General features: G+C 37.4%; 1 protein-coding gene across 10 annotated transcripts in view; it reads left to right on the forward strand.

The window, feature by feature from the left end:
- The window catches only part of C2CD3 (C2 domain containing 3 centriole elongation regulator), a 137123-nt gene that overhangs the window by 26415 nt on the left and 92497 nt on the right, over positions 1 to 18211 (forward strand). For 7 of the 10 annotated variants that reach the window (XR_011495824.1, XR_011495825.1, XM_070490711.1 and 4 more), the window contains 5 exons: positions 26 to 154; positions 4772 to 4919; positions 14391 to 14545; positions 15156 to 15365; positions 16382 to 16494. Coding sequence is in view for 8 of the 10 variants with exons in the window: in XM_070490711.1 (XP_070346812.1) it covers positions 26 to 154; positions 4772 to 4919; positions 14391 to 14545; positions 15156 to 15365; positions 16382 to 16494 (755 nt within the window). In the remaining 2 variants the exon portion in view is untranslated. The remainder of the gene's footprint in view (positions 1 to 25; positions 155 to 4771; positions 4920 to 14390; positions 14546 to 15155; positions 15366 to 16381; positions 16495 to 18211) is intronic. The other 3 variants (XM_070490712.1, XM_070490716.1, XM_070490717.1) reach the window with 1 other exon arrangement.

Genomic DNA, 18211 nt, shown 5'->3' on the forward strand with positions numbered 1-18211 from the left:
CAGAAAATATTTTTCCACACCTTAGAGTCAAAGCCTTCTCTAGGAATCAATTTAAAGACCACCTTGAAGATTACCTCCACCCCCCAACTGAGAATACATTTGGGAAGCACGATACAAAAGCTGATACCAGAACCATACAGCTGCTGTTGGGCAGGTAAGAGCTCTTAACTAGCTTTCTTCCTTTTAAATTCTTCCTCCAATTCGTTGTATACATTGTTAACAGATTTATCTTCCTAAAGCAGTACTTCCTTAGAATAACCAAGTCATTCCCTTGGTTATTCATTGTATACTAAATAAAAAATCATTATCCATTGTCTCTTAAATAAAAATCCAATCTTTAGCCTTTTATTTGTGGCTTCACTTACAGAATGGTTTCCAATAAACCTTTCCATTCTTATCTCCGAGCTCTATCCCCAACAGCAGCATTAGCAGGGTATAATGAAAAGAGCATGGATTTTTAAACAGACATGAGTTGAAATTCAGGGTCTATCTCTTATTACCTATGTGACCTGCTCAGTTAGGCAGGAAAAAAATAAATAAAAGGAATCCAAATTGCATAAGAAGTAAAACTGTGTTCACAGATTGCATGATCTGTATGTAGAAAATCCTAAAGAATCCACTAAAAAACTATAAGAATTAATAAACAAATTCAGGAAGATTGCAGGATACAAGATCAATATACAAAAATCATTTATATGTCTGTTTACTTACAATGAACAATCCAAAAATGAAATTAAGAAAATAATTCCATTTACGATAGAGTTGATAATAATAAAATACTTAGGAATAAATTTAACAAAAGAAGTACAAAACATAAACCCTGAAAGCTGCAAAATGTTGTTCAAAGAAACTAAAGGAGATCTAAATAAATGGAAACAAATCCCATGTTTATGATTCACTGCAATCCCTATCAGTATTGCAGCTGACTTCTTTGTAGAAATTGATAAGCTGGTTCTAAAATTCCTATGAAATTGCAAGGGACCCAGAATAGCCAAAACAATCTTGAAAAAAAAGTAGGAGGATTTACACTTCCCTGTTTTAAAACTTCTTACAAAGCAATAGTAATCAAGTCAGTTTGTTCCTGGCATAAAGATAGACATATAAATCAATGGAATAGAATTGATAGTCTAGAAATAAACCTATGTGTCTGTGGTCAACTGATATTCAACAAGGGAGTCAAGACCATTCAATGGGGAAAGAAGAATCTTTTCAACAAATGATGCGGGGACAACTGGCTAGCTACATGCAAAAGAAATGAAGTTGGACCCTTACCTCAACCTATATACAAAAATTAACTCAAAATGGATTAAATAGCTGAATGGAAGAGCTAAAACTATAAAACTCTTAGAAGAAAACATAGAGATAAATCTTTATGATCTTGGATTTGAGAAGAGATTCTTAGATATGACACCAAAAGCAACAAAAAGAATTGGTAAGTTAGACTTAATTAAAGTTAAAAATGTTTGTGCCTCGGGGCCGGCCCGGTGGCGCAGCGGTTAAGTTTGCACGTTCCGCTTCTCGGCGGCCCGGGGTTCGCTGGTTCGGATCCCGGGTGCAGACATGGCACTGCTTGGCAGCCATGCTGTGGTAGGCGTCCCACGTATAAAACTAGAGGAAGATGGGTACGGATGTTAGCTCAGAGCCAGGCTTCCTCAGCAAAAAGAGGAGGACTGGCAGTAGTTAGCTGAGGGCTAATCTTCCTCCAAAAAAAAAAAACAAAACAAAACAAAACAAAAATGTTTGTGCCTCAAAGGACACTTTTAAGAAAGTGAAAAGATGACCACAGAATGGGAGAAAATATTTGCAAGTCTTATATCTGATAAAGGACTTATATCTAGAATATATAAGGAATTCGTACAGCTTAATAATTGAGAGACAAATAATTCAATTAAAAATGTAGGCAGAGGATCTAAATAGATATTTCTCCGAAGAAGATGGTCAAGTAGCTAATATGCACATGAAAAGATGTCCACGCCATTAGTTATCAAGGAAATGCAAATCAGCTCCGCAATGAGATACCACTTTATACCCACTACGATGGCTAGAATTCTGAATTTTCAACTTCAAGTTCCATTCCCAATTAAACTATCAATTAAGTGTGAGGGTAGAGTAAAAACATTTTCATGCATCCAGGGTCTCAAAAGTTTAACTCTCCAGCACTATTCCTTAGGAAACCACACAAAGATGTCCTCTACCACAAAGAATGTAAAGAGTAAGGCATGGAGTCCAAGAAGTAGGGGATATAATACAGAAGAAAGAGAGAAGGAGGTTTAGGGTCTGTGTTATATTTAGAGAGCAAACACTCTATGGGAGCAGGGCAGGGCTTATTAGGGATATTTCTAGGGGAGGGAGTGGGTGGAGACTCATTTCTCCTGTGTTTGACCAAATGGAGAGGGAATTTTCAGTTTTCTTAGAGAGTTCAATAGTGAAATAGTAATAGGCATATAAAGAACTAAGTAAATGAAAATTAGGGCAGTTACTAAAAGAAGGAAAACTAGAAATTGTATAAGAAAGTAATACATTACACTTGGCTCTGATGTAATATTAACACTGAAATTAACAACAAATTGTAATATAAATTGAGAAGGTGGGTGAGAAGGAAATCTGTGTCCAAGAGTAATGATATAAGGGAGTGGACCCTTCATTTTTCATAATAGTAAGTTCATAAATTATTTAGAAAAGTGAAAAATCAGAAAATAGTAGTACACCTGTGTTACTTAGAAATATGAAGGTAAATACCAGAAGAAACATTTTAGGAAGTTAAAAGTGATTACCCCTAAGAAGGCAGGCAACTACTGTTTTTTATTATGTCTTGTAATCCTATTTGACTTTTAAAATAGGTACATACATTCTTTGATTAAAAAATGTCTAAGAAGAAAGTGCTGAGAGTGGTCTTATCTTGTAGCCAAAGAATGTGGGCAAATTCCAGCCCTGCTTTTTTTTCACTCTCATATCTCCTGCCCTTCTGGCTGCACAGGAACCTCAGGTCTCTGGCCTGTGCAGAGCAGCTGTGACCACTCTCGGTTTTTGGTATCAGTATGTCCAAAATATTGCAAAGAGGGAAATGGCATTCCCTTTTAATGTGTCATAGATAGAATAAATTCAAGGAAATGTTAATTTGAAAAAAAGAAGTAAAAAGTGGAGGGTTCTTTACTCAACAGAGGAGATCTTCGCAACTTTAAGGGTTTGCAAGGGGGAAAAGTAAGCAAGAAACTGAGTACGGGGGAGCCATAAGTGGCAAATGAGAGGTACGTAGAATACCAAGAAATAGAGCTTCAAAATGGAGCAGTGCTCAGAAGCTGCAGAGAAGGCATTGGATTGGGAAGTTGTTAGTTGGGTTTTGGCAGTTAGGAAGTTGTCCTGACCTTTGACAGAGAGATTACTATAGATTAGTGATTCTCAACTAGGGGGCAGTTCTCCCCTACCTTCCATCCCGTGGGACATTTGGTAATGTCCGGAGACATTTTGGCTTGTCAAAATTGGAGGAGTGCTACTAGCATCTGGTGAGTAGAGTCCAGGGATCCAAAATGCATAAGATAGCTCCCAATGACAAAGAATTATCTGACCCGAGATGTCAGTAGTGCTAAAGCTGAGAAACCCTGCTATAGATTAAGGAAAGGAACATTTATTGAGCATCTATTTATTCCAAGAAATGTAGGACATGATCTAATTTGAAGGTAGTGATTATGTACTATTAAGTAATTAAAGAAAGGAAAACAAAGTGTAGTAGCTAGCTTGAAAGGGAAGCAAAGTTGAAAGAATTAAAATTGAAATGCTTAGCACAGTGCCTTTCACATATTAAGTATTTAATAAATGTTGCTTTTATTAATAACAAGTTTGTTAAGAAATAAGTTCATTAACAGATGTTCGTTAAGTGCTAGTTACTATAGGAGAAACAAAAATGAATGAAATGTACACGTTCTTGTATGCTTGTCTTCCTTATCAATTCACAAACTCTGTAAGTAGGGTGTCTGTTTTATTCATTTCTATATCCCACATAAAACTAATCTTACCATAATTAACCCTAAATACACATATTTTTGCTTAATGGAAGAAAGGATATTTATGAATTAGCCGTTCTTCACAAAAACAACATATAACATTTAACTCATTGAATTACAGTTAATTCCTTACCTCTTTTTTCCCTCTTCACTAGGCCATAAGCAGCACAAGAATAGAGCAAGTTAGCTTAACCATCTCTGTATCATTCAGGACCTAACACTATGCATGGCACATAAGAGGTGCCCATTAAAATGGGTATTATAGGGGCCGGCCCAGTGGCGCAGTGGTTAAGTTCGCACGTTCCGCTTCTCGGCAGCCCAGGGTTTACTGGTTCAGATCCCGGGTGCAGACATGGCACTGCTTAGCACACCATGCTGTGGTGGGCGTCCACATACAAAGTGGAGGAGGATGGGCACGGATGTTAGCTCAGGGCCAGGCTTCTTCAGCAACAAAGAGGAGGACTGGCAGTAGTTAGCTCAGGGCTAATCTTCCTCAAAAATAAATAAATAAATAAAATGGTTGTTATGTAAATGAATGAGATCATAATCAGTGTCTGTAGTGTATTTTTTTAATACTAGCCATTGGCATCCCAGTAGAAGGGGAATATAACATGAAAATGTTTATCAGGTAGTCTTCTGTTTAATGTGAGTCTTCTGTTTAACATATATTCTTCCATGTTTATAATTTTAGAAAGTTTTCACTAAAAAAAGAATAACTCAGGTGAAACTTCTTTTAAACTCCGTCTGCTTTGTTTTTCTTATGTCTGCAGTGCTGAATTATCCCAAGGTCATTACTGGAATGGGCTAGGCTCTCCTCCAGACTCCCCATCTCCTGGAAGTGATGTGTATTGCAGCAGTGAGCCAAATGACCCTCAATATGACCAGAGTCTCCTGGAGAACTTATTTTACACAGCACCTGTAAGTCATTGAATCTGAAGCTTTAGGAATTGGAGAACAAGAGTATTAATCATGTTAGTAGATGCAGGCATGTTACCACTTGCCAGACAGAAAGCTATCCATTTTATATACTTTATCTTATTTAATTATAATGATAACCTGAAGAGGAAAGCATTATCCTCATTTTACAGATGAAGAGACAGGCCTAGTAAGATTAAGTATTTTGTCCAAGGATCCATAGCAAGTAAGTGTTAGAGCCAGGGTTCAGATTCAAGCTTACCTGAGTCCAAAGCCTGTGGTCTTAATTAATACGTTAAATGGCTTCCTTCAAGATCTTCTAAGGAAGAGCTAATCCAAGTATACCCTGAGAAGCACCCTTGATTGGTATCTTTTCAAAATACTCCAGAAACACCTCTACTCACAGGTGACAAATATCTTTACTGATCCTTAAGATAGGGCATTCTCTTTTCAGTCAGTTCTAGCATTTTCAAAGTTCTTGTATGAAGCCATATGTTCTATTCATTGGTTTAGCATCTTTTAGAGTCTATACATAAGTTCAATCCCTGTTCTACAAGTAATTGTTTATATTTGTAAAGATCGCTGTCATACTTCTCATTTTCCTTTTCTCCAGGTCAGAAAAGATAACTGAAATACAAGGTGGTTTATACCAGCTCAGTGATGAGACAGTGAGAGCTACCAGGGTTCAGAGGAATCGGTGAGAAGGTTTACATGAGATTGTCAGGAAAGAGCATCATGAGGAATAAGGGATCTTAACTGAGACTTGAAAGGTAGTGTTTAGAGAGAGAAAGGAAATGAAATGGGAATAGAAGGAATGACCTGTCTAGAGAAGCAGTTTGTGCACTGCAAGGGATCTAATTTGACTAGATGAGAATTCGTGTGGAAAAGAAGTCGTCGATAAGGCAGGCTAGCACATTGCAACCAGTCTATGAAAGCCTTTGAATGTCAGCTGGGGAGGAAAGGACATGATCAAAATAGTGTTTTAGGAATGTTAATCTGGCAGTGATGTAGGGGCCAACTGAGGGGAGAATTACTGGAAGTAGATGAGAAGCCGTTGGATTATTGGAGGTATGTGAGAGAGAGAGAGAGCCTGAATGAGAGTGGCAGCAGTGGGGTTGGAAAGGAGGAGATGGATTTAAAAGATATGAATTATTAGGATTTCATGACTTCCTACCTTAAAAATCATCACCGGTACTATGTTACCTGTAGGATAAAAAGGAAAGGGAACTTAGGTTTATTATACATTTTCCACGTGCCAGGGAGTTTGCATATTGTTTGTTGAGCATTGTACCACATGTTTTAAATTCATTATTTCATTTAATTCTTTTACTAGCCCGTTGAAATAGTGTTATCTCTTACATATCATGAAATAAAAGCTTAGAGACGTTAATTACTAGTAACTAAGTGGTAGAACTACAATTCTTACCCTAGTCTGTCTGATAGAAACCCTGTGTTTTTCCCACTAGACCACACCATCTCATAAGACTTGAGAATGGCATTAGAATCTGATCTTGACTTACCTGCCTAACCTCATCTCCTACTTTTGCCCTGCACCGTCTGGAGACTCCAGTCCTACTGTCTTCCCACTCCTCAAACATTCTAGCTCTTTTTCTCTCTCCATATTTCTCACTCATACTGATCCTTCAATTTTGCATGTTGAAATGTCCTTATGTATCTGGTAAATTTCTCTTCATTCTTTAAAAATCAACTTGTCACCTCTATGAGGAAACTATCCCAGACTCCCCCAAGCAGAATTTGTTGCCTGAATGTCTACAATATCCTGCACATACCTCTATTATAGCCCTTACCACATTGTATGTTATAGTTCCTCATGAACAAGAACATCTTCGTTATCTTTTTATTACCAGTACAACAAAGTCCTGATAGATATTGAGTACTCAGTGAATACTTAGTGAATAAATGAATGTATGTATGAATGGCACTACATAATCCCCCATGCTATTTGAACAAAATAATTTTAGAAAATGTTTGCTGACTGGAAGAAGGTGAACCAATTGACCATGAGGCAATGGGAAGACCAAGGAGTTAGAATGCTCATGTTCTTCCCTAGGGTAAATGTTTGACATTCTTAATATTGAATAACATCCACAGCTTAGAAATTCAGCATTCTTACGTTTTGTTTTTGGTTTCTGAAATTCTTAGCTTTTGAACAACCTAGTTTATGTTTACTCTAATTTCCCTAAGGCTGTGGACCCATCTAGATTTTGAATGCCTTGTCAGTAACCTTTTTTTTTACTTTTTTTTAATTGAGTTTATAATAGTTTACGTCACTGTGAAATTTGAGTTGTACATTATTTCTTGTCTGTCAACATATAAGTGCTCCCCTTCACCCCCTGTGCCCACCCCCCACCCCCTCATAACCACTGAACTGTTTTCTTTGTCCATGTGTTTGTTTATATTCCTCATATGAGTGAAATCATATGGTATTTGTCTTTCTCAGTCTGGCTTATTTTGCTTAGCATAATACCCTCCAGGTCCATCCATGTTGTTGCAATGGGATGAGTTTGTCTTTTTTCTGGCTGAGTAGTAGTCCCTTGTGTATATATACCACATCTTCTTTATCCAGTCATCGATCGATGGGCACTTGGATTGTTTCCATGTCTTGGCTAATGTGAATAGACTGCAGTGAACATAAGGGTACATATGTTACTTTGGATTGTTGATTTCAAGTTGTTTGGGTACATACGCAGTAGTGGGATAGCTGGGTCATATGGTACTTCTATTTTTAATTTTTTGAGGAATCTCCATACTGTTTTCCATAGTGGCTGCTCCAGTTTGCATTCCCACCAGCAGTGTATGAGGGTTCCCTTCTCTCCACACCCTCTCCAACATTTGTTATTTTTAGTCTTAGTGATTATGGCCATTTTAACAGGCGTAAGTGGTATCTTAGTGTAGTTTTGATTTGTAATTCCCTCATGATTAGTGACGTGGAATATCTTTTCTTGTGTTTATTGGCCATCTGTATATCTTCTTTGGAAAAACATCTGTTAATATCCTCTGCTCATTTTTTGATCAGGCTGTTTTTTTGTTGTTGTTCAGTTGCGTGAGTTCCTTATATATTATGGAAATTAGCCCCTTATCAGATATATGATTTGCAAAAATTTTCTCCCAATTGGTGGGTTGTCTTTTGGTTTTGATCCTAGTTTCTTTTGCCTTGCAGAAGCTCATTAGTCTGGTGAAGTTCCACTTGTTTATTTTTTCTTTTGTTTCTCTTGTCTGAGAAGACATGGTATTCGAAGAGATCCTTTTAAGTTCGATGTCAAAGAGTGTACTACCTGTATTATCTTACAAGAGTTTTATGGTTTCAGGATTTATCTTCAAGTCTTTGACCCATTTTGAGTTTATATTTGTGTATGGCATGAGATAATGGTCTACTTTCATTCTTTTGCATGTGGCTGTCCAGTTTTCCCAGCACCATTTGTTGAAGAGACTGTCTTTTCTCCATTGTATGTTCTTGGCACCTTTGGCGAAGATTAGCTATCTGTATATGTGCGGTTTTATTTCTGGGTTTTCAGTTCTGTCCCATTGATCTGTGTGTCTGTTTTTGTACCAGTACCATGCTGTTTTGATCACTGTGGCTTTGTAGTACATTTTGAAGTCAGGGATTGTGATGCCTCCAGCTTTGTTCTTTTTTTTCTATATTACTTTAGCAATTTGGGGTCTTTTGTTGCCCCATATGAATTTTAGGATTCTTTGCTCTATTTCCGTGAAGAATGTCCTTGGGATTCTGATTGAGATTGCATTGAATCTGTAGATTGCTTTGGGTAGTATGGACATTTTAACTGTGTTTATTCTTCCAGTCCATGTGCATGGAATCTCTTTCCATCTGTTTATGTCATCATCTATTTCTTTCAATAATGTCTTATAGTTTTCATTATATAAGTCCTTCACCTCCTTAGTTAAATTTATTCCTAAGTCCTTTATTCTTTTTGTTGTGATTGTAAATGGAATTGTATTCTTGAGTTCTGTTTCTGGAAGTTCATTATTAGAGTACAGAAATGCAACTGATTTTTGTAAGTTGCTTTTGTGCCCTACCACTTAACTGTAGTTGTTAGTTATTTCTAATAGTTTTCTGATGGATTCTTCAAGGTTTTCTGTATATAAGATCATATCATCTGCAAACAATGAGAGTTTCACTTCCTCACTCCCTATTTGGATTCCTTTTATTCCTTTCTCTTGCCTAATTGCTCTAGCCAAAACCTCCAGTGCTATGTTGAAAAAGAGTGGTGATAGTGGACATCCTTGTCTTGTTCCTATTCTCAGAAGGATGGCGTTCAGTTTTTCCTCATTGAGTATGATGATGGCTGTGGGTTTGTCATATATGGCCTTTATTATGTTGAGATAATTTCCTTTTATCCCCATTTTCTTAAGAGTTTTTATCATAAAGGGTTTTGGATCTTGTCAAATGCTTTCTCTGCATCTATTGAGATGATCATGTGGTTTTTATTCCTCATTTTGTTAATGTGGTGTATCACATTGATTGATTTGTGCATGTTGAACCATCCCTGTGGCCCTGGTATAAATCCCACTTGATCATGATGTATGATCCTTTCGATGTATTGCTGTATTTGAGTTGCCAATATTTTGTTGAGGATTTTTGGATTTATGTTCATCAGCGATACTGGCCTGTAGTTTTCCTTTTTTGTGTTATCCTTGTCAGGCTTTGGTATTATCAGAGTGATGTTGGCCTCATAAAATGTGTTAAGGAAGTGTTCCATCTTCCCTAATTTTTTGGAATAGCTTGAGAAGAATAGGTATTAAATCCTCTCTGAAAGTTTGGGAGAATTCCCCAGGGAAGCCATCTGGTCCTGGGCTTTTATTCTTTGGGATGCTTTTGGTTACTGTTTCAATCTCTTTCCTTGTGATTGGTCTATTCAGATTATCTGTTTGTTCTTGATACAGCTTTGGGAGGTTGTAAGAGTCTAAGAATTTATCCATTTTCTCTAGATTATCCATTTTGTTGGCAGATAGTTTTTCATAGTATTCTCTTATAATCTGTTGTATTTCTGTGGTATCCATTGTTATTTCTCCTCTTTCATTTCTAATTTTGTTTATCTGAGCTTTCTCTCTTTTTTTCTTTGTAAGTTTGGTGAGGGGTTTGTCAATTTTATTTATCTTCTCAAAGACCCAGCTCTTTGTTTGGTTGATGCTTTTTTTTCTTTTTTTTTTTTTTTTGTTGTTGTTGTTCTTGTTTTTTGAGGAAGATCAGCCCTGAGCTAACTACTGCCAATCTTCTTCTTTTTGCTGAGGAAGACTGGCCCTGAGCTAACATCCATGCCCATCTTCCTCTGCTTTATACGTGGGACGCCTGCCACAGCATGGCTTTTGCCAAACGGTACCATGTCTGCACCTGGGATCTGAACCAGCGAACCCCGGGCCACCTGAGAAGCGGAATGTGTGAACTTAATCGCTGTGCCACCAGGCTGGCCCCTCGTTGATGCTTTCTACTGTGTTTTTTTTGTTTCAATAGCATTTATTTCTGCTCTGATTTTTATTATTTCTCTCCTTCTGCTAACTTTGGGCATTGTTCTTCTTTTTCTGATTCAGTCAGGTGGTGTTTGAGATTGCTTATTTGGGATTTTTCTTGTTTGTTAGGATGAGCCTGTATTGCAATGAATTTTCCTCTTAGCACTGCTTTTGCTGCATCCCAAATGAGTTGGTATGTTATGTTTCATTTGTCTTCAGATATTTTTTGATTTCTCTTTTAATTTCTTCAGTGATCCATTGGTTATTCAATAGCATGTTGTTTAGTCTCCACATCTTTGTCCCTTTCTCAGCTTTTTTCTTGCAATTAATTTCTAGCTTCATAGCATTGTGATTGGAAAAGATGCTTGTTATTATTTAAATCTTCTTAAATTTATTGAGGCTTGCCTTGTTTCCCAACATATGGTCTATCCTTGAGAATGTTCCATGCGCACTTGAGAAGATTGTGTGTTCTGCTGTTTTTGGATAGAGTGTTCTGTACATGTCTGTTAAGTCCAACTGGTCTAGCTTTTCATTTAATTCCACTTTTTCCTTGTTGATTTTCTGTCTGGATGATCTATCCATTGATGTGAGTGGAGTTTTGAGGTCTCCTACTATTATTGTGTGATTATCAATATCTCCTTTTAGGTTTGTTAATAGTTACTTTATGCACTTTGGTGCTCCTGTGTTGGGTGCATAGACATTTATAAGTGTTATGTCTTCTTGGTAGAGTGTCCCTTTGATCATTATATACTGCCCCTCTTTGTCTCTCTTTACGTGTCTTATCTTGAAGTCTACTTTGTCTGATATAACTATTGCAATACCTACTTTCTTTTGTTTGCCATTAGCTGGGAGTATCGTCTTGCATTCCTTCACTCTGAGCCTGTTGGAGCTGAGAGTTTTTTACTAGAGGCAGCATATTGTTGAGTCTTGTCCTTTAATCCATCTCATCACTCTGTGTCTTTTTCTTGGAGAATTCAGTCCATTTACATTTAGTGTGATTATCAATATATGAGGGCTTAATGCTGTCATTTATCACTCGTTTTCTGGTTCTCCTTCATTTCCTTTGTTTTTCATCCCATGTGTTTCGGTCTACCAATTGAGTTATGTGGTTTTTTATGTTGTGTTTGTTTTCTCCTTATTTATTATTTGTATCTCTGTTCTGCTTTTTTGTTTAGTGGTTACCATGAGATTTGTATTCAAAATCTCATAGATAAGATAGTCCATTTTCTGATGGCCTCTTATTTCCTTAGATTAGACCGATTCAGTCCCTTTCCTCTTCCCCTCCTAAGTTTTTCTCACATCTTATTCCATCTTGTGTTGTGAGTTTGTGGTTAAAATGACAAGATTGTCTTTGTTTTTGGTGTTTTCCTTCCCTTTATCTTTAATATTATACTTGAGTATTTGCTAACCTGTTCTGGTGTATAGCTACAATTTTCTGATTTTGTCTACCTATTTATCTCCTTACTCTGTGCTTTGTAACCCCTTTCTCCCATTTTTTTTTTTTTTTTCAGATGTAAGGGCCTTCTTGAGGATTTTTTGTAGGGGGGTGTCTCGAGGCTACGAACTCAGTTAGCTTTTGTTTATCTGGGAAAGTTTTTATTTCTCCATCATATCCGAAGGAAATTTTTGCTGGATAGAGTATTCTTGGCTGAAAGTTTTTGTCCTTCAAAGATTTGAGTATGTCATTCCAGTCTCTCATGGCCTGTAAGGTTTCTGCAGAGAAACCAGCTGAAAGCCTAATATGGGTTCCTTTTTGTAGGTTATTTTCTTCTGCCTTGCTACCCTTAGTATTTTTTCTTGGTCATTCACTTTTGCCAGTTTCACTACTCTGTGCCTTGCAGTAGGTCTTTTTACAGTAACACATTTAGGAGACCTGGTAGACTCTTCCACATGGATTTCCATCTCCTACCCCAAGTTTGGGAAGTTCTCTGCTATTATTTCTTTGAACAAGCTTACTGCTCCATTCTCCTTCTCTTCTCCCTCTAGAATACTTATAATTCTTAGGTTGCATTTCCTAATTGAGTCAGATATTTCTCGGAGACTTTGTTCATTTCTTTTTCGTCTTAGTTCTCTCTTGTCCTCTATCTGGAGCATTTCAATATGTCTGTCCTTGATTATGCTGATTCTGTCCTCTATGATGTCTGCTTGAGTATTCAGGGATTCCATATTTTGTTTTATCTCATTGATTGTGTCTTTCATTTCCAATATTTTTGATTGATTCTTCTTTATAGTTTCAATCTCTTTTGTAAAGTATCTCCTGAACTCATTGAATTGTTTCTCTGCATTCTCTTTTAACTTGTTGAGTTTTTTTATGATAGTTGTTTTGAATTCTCTGTTGTTCGGATTACGTATTTCTGTGTCTTCAGAACTGATTTCTGGGTACTTCTCATTTTTCTCTCCAATCTGGAGATTTAATATAATTTTTGATACTGCTAGAGGGCGTGGTTTTGTTCTTTAGCATCCTAGTACTATTTGGTTGCAGTCACCACCTATTGTCACACAGTTGGGGGTCAGGAGCCATGTATTCTGAGCCCTCCACCTTCTGCTGGGCTCCCAGGTGCTGGAGCTGGTGCTGGGCAGGTGAGGGGGCTAGGCTCTTTCTCCTGTGAGCTCTCACAGGCTTACTTGCTCTGCTCTCTCAAACTGCTCTCCTGGGGAATTGGCTTGATGAGGTCACTCCCAATGATAGCTTTCACTCCTGTAGGGGACTTCCCCCTAAGCTGCGAGGGACCTCAGGGATCTTTGATGTTCCTGTGAATGAGCATCCCCTCCCTTCTTCCTTCCCTCTCGCAGGCCACGCACAGTCCTGGATCACAGTCTTTTGGGGAGGAAGTGAAGTTTTCTCTTACCCCGTTCCACCTCCTCCAAGAGGGGCTCCAGCCTCTCCACCCTCCAACGTGTGGCTGCATGGGTCTCTCAGGCATCTTTTGTTTTGTGTGGGTGTCCTCTGTTGGAGTGTGAAGGTCTTTTTTGTTGTATTGTGCAGGGGAGAGATCACCGGGAGAACTCACTCTGCCATGATACTGACGTCACCTCGTCAGTAACCATTCTGGTGCAAAAAGCTTTGTAATTTCACCTTGAAAAAGTGATATTGCTTCCTAGAAGGACATTCTGATCTTGCTTATTTAACTGTTTGGTATCCTTTGTCAACACATTGTATACCCTGACACACTGAAACAATGGAGTTAGAGGTGATAAACTTAAAATGACTTTGGATAGGTCTCTTTTTTAAAAATTTGGAGCCAATATCTGTAACACTGTGTTGTCTCTTTATTTTGCATTTTGTGATAGAAAGGGCTGATCAGTCAATTGTGGTAGCTGCCTTTTCTCAAAAATTACAAGGGGTTTAGCCGCTGGTTCCCTCTTTAAGAAAATTTGTGACATATAATAAACAGTTCATCTTAGCAAGATTAAAAGCAGAATGAATCAGTAGTAGTATGGAGTGGTGAAAAAAGCCAAGTGCTTGCATCCATATAGTTAGGTGACATTGTACCAGTTATTTTGCCTTAAACTGTGGTAGAAATACAGGCTTTGGAACCCATGGAGAGGAAGATCTGCCTTTACTGCTTAAGACTGTGAATTATAAACAAGCTGCCTAATTTCTCTCAGCTTTCCTTTTCTCACTTGTAAAGATTGAGGTAAGGACACCTTATAGGAATGTGGTAAGTATTAGAAATACACACACAACATTTAGCATAGTACTAGATAGAGAGTAGGCAGTCAATAAATAGCGGTTGTTATTGTTGGGAATGTGAAAGGAGAATCTATTCTCTTTGAATTGCACTTGTAGGTTATTTTTGTGAACTTCAGATTATTTTTGTTTAACCAAGAGACACATGGGATTATTTCCCTGGTGTCAGTTATCTCTGTAAGAGAATGATATATGTGCAGAGAAGAATTTGATTACTTTTAGAGAAATGTTTGCATTACCACCATCCCTAAAGCAGTCATCTTTTAGTGCCTCTCATTTGTTTCTTCCTCCCATAGAAATCTGATACCAGCATCAGTGATTTCTTCAGTGAAGATGATGATACTGTCCCTTCTAAAAAAATGAGCCAATCTAAGGCCCTTGTCAGATCTCCTAAGGTTCCAGAGTCAAATGATCATAAATCGAAGAAGAGGGCAGTGGGCAAGAAAAATAGGTGAGCCTCTCTGTGAATGCTTGTTTACAGGCAAAAGCAGAGGAAGATTATTTCCACAAGATCTCCTAAAGTGAAATGACCTGTGTTTGCCCAATACTATCAGACTGATGAAGTGAGTTACAGTAACTCATTAAGTATTGTAATCCTTAAAAATGTAATAACATGAAAAGATGGATACAATAAAATTGTTAAGGGAGAAAGCAGAATTCCAGGCTGTATGTGTGCTGTATTACACTTGTATAGAAAATTTGCATAAAGAAAGCAAATGAAGAGGAATATACAAAAGTGACAATAGTAGTTGTGTTAGAGTAGTGTGTAACTGAAGTAAAGTCTGTATCTCTCGTAGAAAACCTGATTCTGTAACATCTGTTTCTAGATTTGTGTGGAGATAAACCTTTAGATTATAAGAATGTCTTTACATTTTTTTAGATTTCTTTCACTGTGGATTAAGGCCAGAATTCTGATGATTAAAACTGTTTCTCAATTCTTGATAACTTGTGAATTAAGATGCTTGCTGCCCTTCCTCTTTCCTCCTCGTGTGTGCAAACTAGATTGTTTCCTGCCGGGCCTCTGACTGTGTGCCTCACTGCTCTTTATGAACTTCTTTCAGAAATTTGGTTGAACAACAGATGCTGTCAGAAACTCCAGAAGATGCCCAAGTGATGGCACTAAGTGTGGATAGACTGGCCCTTCTGGGTAGAACACATTCAGTCAGAATCATCGTGGAAACAATGGGAGTTCCTCCAGATAGTCCACAGATGACCCCTGGCAAAAAAAGCTGTCCTGGGAGACCACCTAAGCTGACAACAGCAAAAAAGCGGTATGTGTCTGACATGGAAAAGCTGAATCTGACATTTCTGAAAAGTGTGTCTGATGATAATAAATAAATGATTCTATAATTCTTTATGATTTGTAAAGTGCTTTCATATGCATCATTCAATCAACAAAAATGTATTGAGGGGCTGGCCCCATGGCCGAGTGGTTGAAGTTCTGTGTGCTCTGCTTTGGCTGCCCAGGTTCACGGAATTGGATCCTGGGCATGTACCTACTCCACTCATCAGCCATCCCATGGAGACATCCCACATACAAAAAATAGAGGAAGATTGGCACAGATGTTAGCTCAGAGCTAATCTTCCTCAAACAAAAAAAAAGGAGAGGAAGATTAGCAACAGATATTAGCTCAGGGCGAATCTTCCTCATCAAAAAAAAAAGAAAAATAGTATTGACTTCTTCACAAGGTCCCAAGCGCTATGCTAGGTAAGTGTGAGAATAGAGAAAATTAAGCCACAGACTCTGTTCTTGCATACCTTAGAGTCAGCATGAGAGAGAAACGTTTAAATGGTGACCTGTAATATAGGCTTTAGGGGCCAAAATAGATGTTTAATATTAAAAGTGCTGTGAGAGCACAAGAAAGGGAGCCTTTAATTCTGCCTGACAGGATTGGTAAAAGCTTTGAAGAGAGGAGGTAGGTCCTCTGAGATCCTGAGGTCCTGAAAATAGGACCTTGAAAGATATGTAAGATTTATCAGACAGAACATAGGTTTATTATTTGGTTCGTTTTTTTTTTTTTTAAAGATTTTTTATTTTTTTCCTTTTTCTCCCCAAAGCCCCCCAGTACATAGTTGTATATTCTTCGTTGTGGGTCCTTCTAGTTGTGGCATGTGGGATACTGCCTCAGTGTGGTTTGATGAGCAGTGCCATGTCCGCACCCAGGATTCGAACCAACGAAACACTGGGCCGCCTGCAGCGGAGCGCGCTGACTTAACCACTCGGCCACGGGGCCAGCCCCCTATTATTTGGTTCGTTTTTTAACCACTTTTTTGTTTTGATCCTTAGCACCTTCTTTGTGGAATATCACCTTCCTGTGGGCTTTTCCAAAAGTGGATTGGGAAAGACAGCTTTGATCACTGAGGTTGTTCGACTTGCCTCCAGTAAAATTACAGAAGGAGGTAAGAGAGAAACTGGTTTTCTACTCCTTAGCCATTTTGGCTTTCGATGAAGTTTCGAATCTCTAATTACTCATCTGACTTTTATAGTATCATAGAATCTTAGAGGCAGAAAGAATTTTGACGTGAATCTATTTTAATTCCTTTATTTTATAAGCGAGGAAACTGGCCCAGAGGTCCTGTGACTATCCTGATGCAAGACAGCAAGTCAGTAACGTAGCAAAGACTACAACTTAAAACTCTTGATGCTTAGATCATGTTCTTTCCACTATTGCCATTTTTCTTTTCTTCGCTTTTTAAAAACAGCTTTGTCAAGATATAATTCACATACCATACAATTTAATATCTGAAATGTACAATTCAATGTTTTTTAATATATTATAGGGTTGTACAACCATCACCACAATCTAATTTTAGAGCGTTTTTATCCCTCCTAAAAGAAATCCCATACTTATAAGCATTCACTCCTCAATTCCCTTTCATCCCTTAGTACTCAGCAACTCTTAATCTACTTTCTGTCTCTATCAATTTTCCCACTCTGGACATTTCATATAAATGGAATCATACAATATGTGATTTTTGTGACTGGCTTCTTTGACTTACCCTAATATTTTCAAGTTTCATTCATGTCATGGTATGTATCAGTACCCGTTCCTTTTTGTGGCTGTATAATATTCCATTGTATGGCTATACATACATTTTATTCATCCACTCATTAGCTGATGGGCATCTGGGATGTTTCCACTTTTTGGCTATTATGGATAATATTACTATGAACTTTTGTGTACATGTTTTTATATTAACATATGTTTTAATTTCCTTTGGGTATATATCTAACAGTGGAATAGCTGGGTGATATAGTGACTATATGTTTTAACTTTAAAAATTGCTGGACTGTTTTCAACAGCTGCTCCACCATTTAACATTCTTACCATCAGTGTATGAGGGCTCCAGTTCTCCACCTCCTCACCAACACTTGTTATTTTCCATTATTTTTTTATTCTAGCCGTCCTAGTAGGTATGAAGTGGTGTCTCATTGTGGTTTTGATTTGCACTTCCCTAATAAGTAATGATATTAAGCATCTTTTGCTTATTGTCCATTTGTGTATCTGTTTTGGACAAATGTCTGTTTGAATTCTTTTTCTGTTTTAAAATTTGTATTATTGGGTTGTGAGAGTTCCTTGTATATTCTAGATACAAGACTCTTATTGGTTATGTGATTTGCGAATATTTTCTCCCATTGAATGGCTTGTCCTTTCACTTTCTAAATGGTATAATTTATAGCAGAAAGGTTTTTGATTTTGATGTAGTCCTGTTTATCTATTTTTTCTTTTGTTGCTTGTGCTTTTGGTGTTGTCTTTTTTCTATCTTGTTTTAAATATTTCTAATACAAAACAAGCAAAACGGTAGTATAATAAACGTTTATGTTCCTGTCATGTAAAATTATAGCTACTTTTCTAACAGATTTTGAGAATATTTTTGCCTTAGTTTTCCAGTTTGATCTATGAACAGTTCATCATTGTTGAGTTTCTTTCTCTGGGAAGTAGTTTGAGAAGTAAAAGATAAGGTCCTAACTCTCCTATACGTTCAAGTAACTTTCTTTTATGCAGCATAGTAACATTGGGTTTTAAATTTTTCATTTTGCTTTCTTTTGTTTATTTGGTTTTTGAACCAAATATAATCCATTCATGTAGTTCAAAATTTCACAGTCCCATCTTTG

Source organism: Equus asinus, chromosome 20 (assembly GCF_041296235.1).
Source record: "Equus asinus isolate D_3611 breed Donkey chromosome 20, EquAss-T2T_v2, whole genome shotgun sequence".
Taxonomy (NCBI): Eukaryota; Metazoa; Chordata; class Mammalia; order Perissodactyla; family Equidae; genus Equus; species Equus asinus.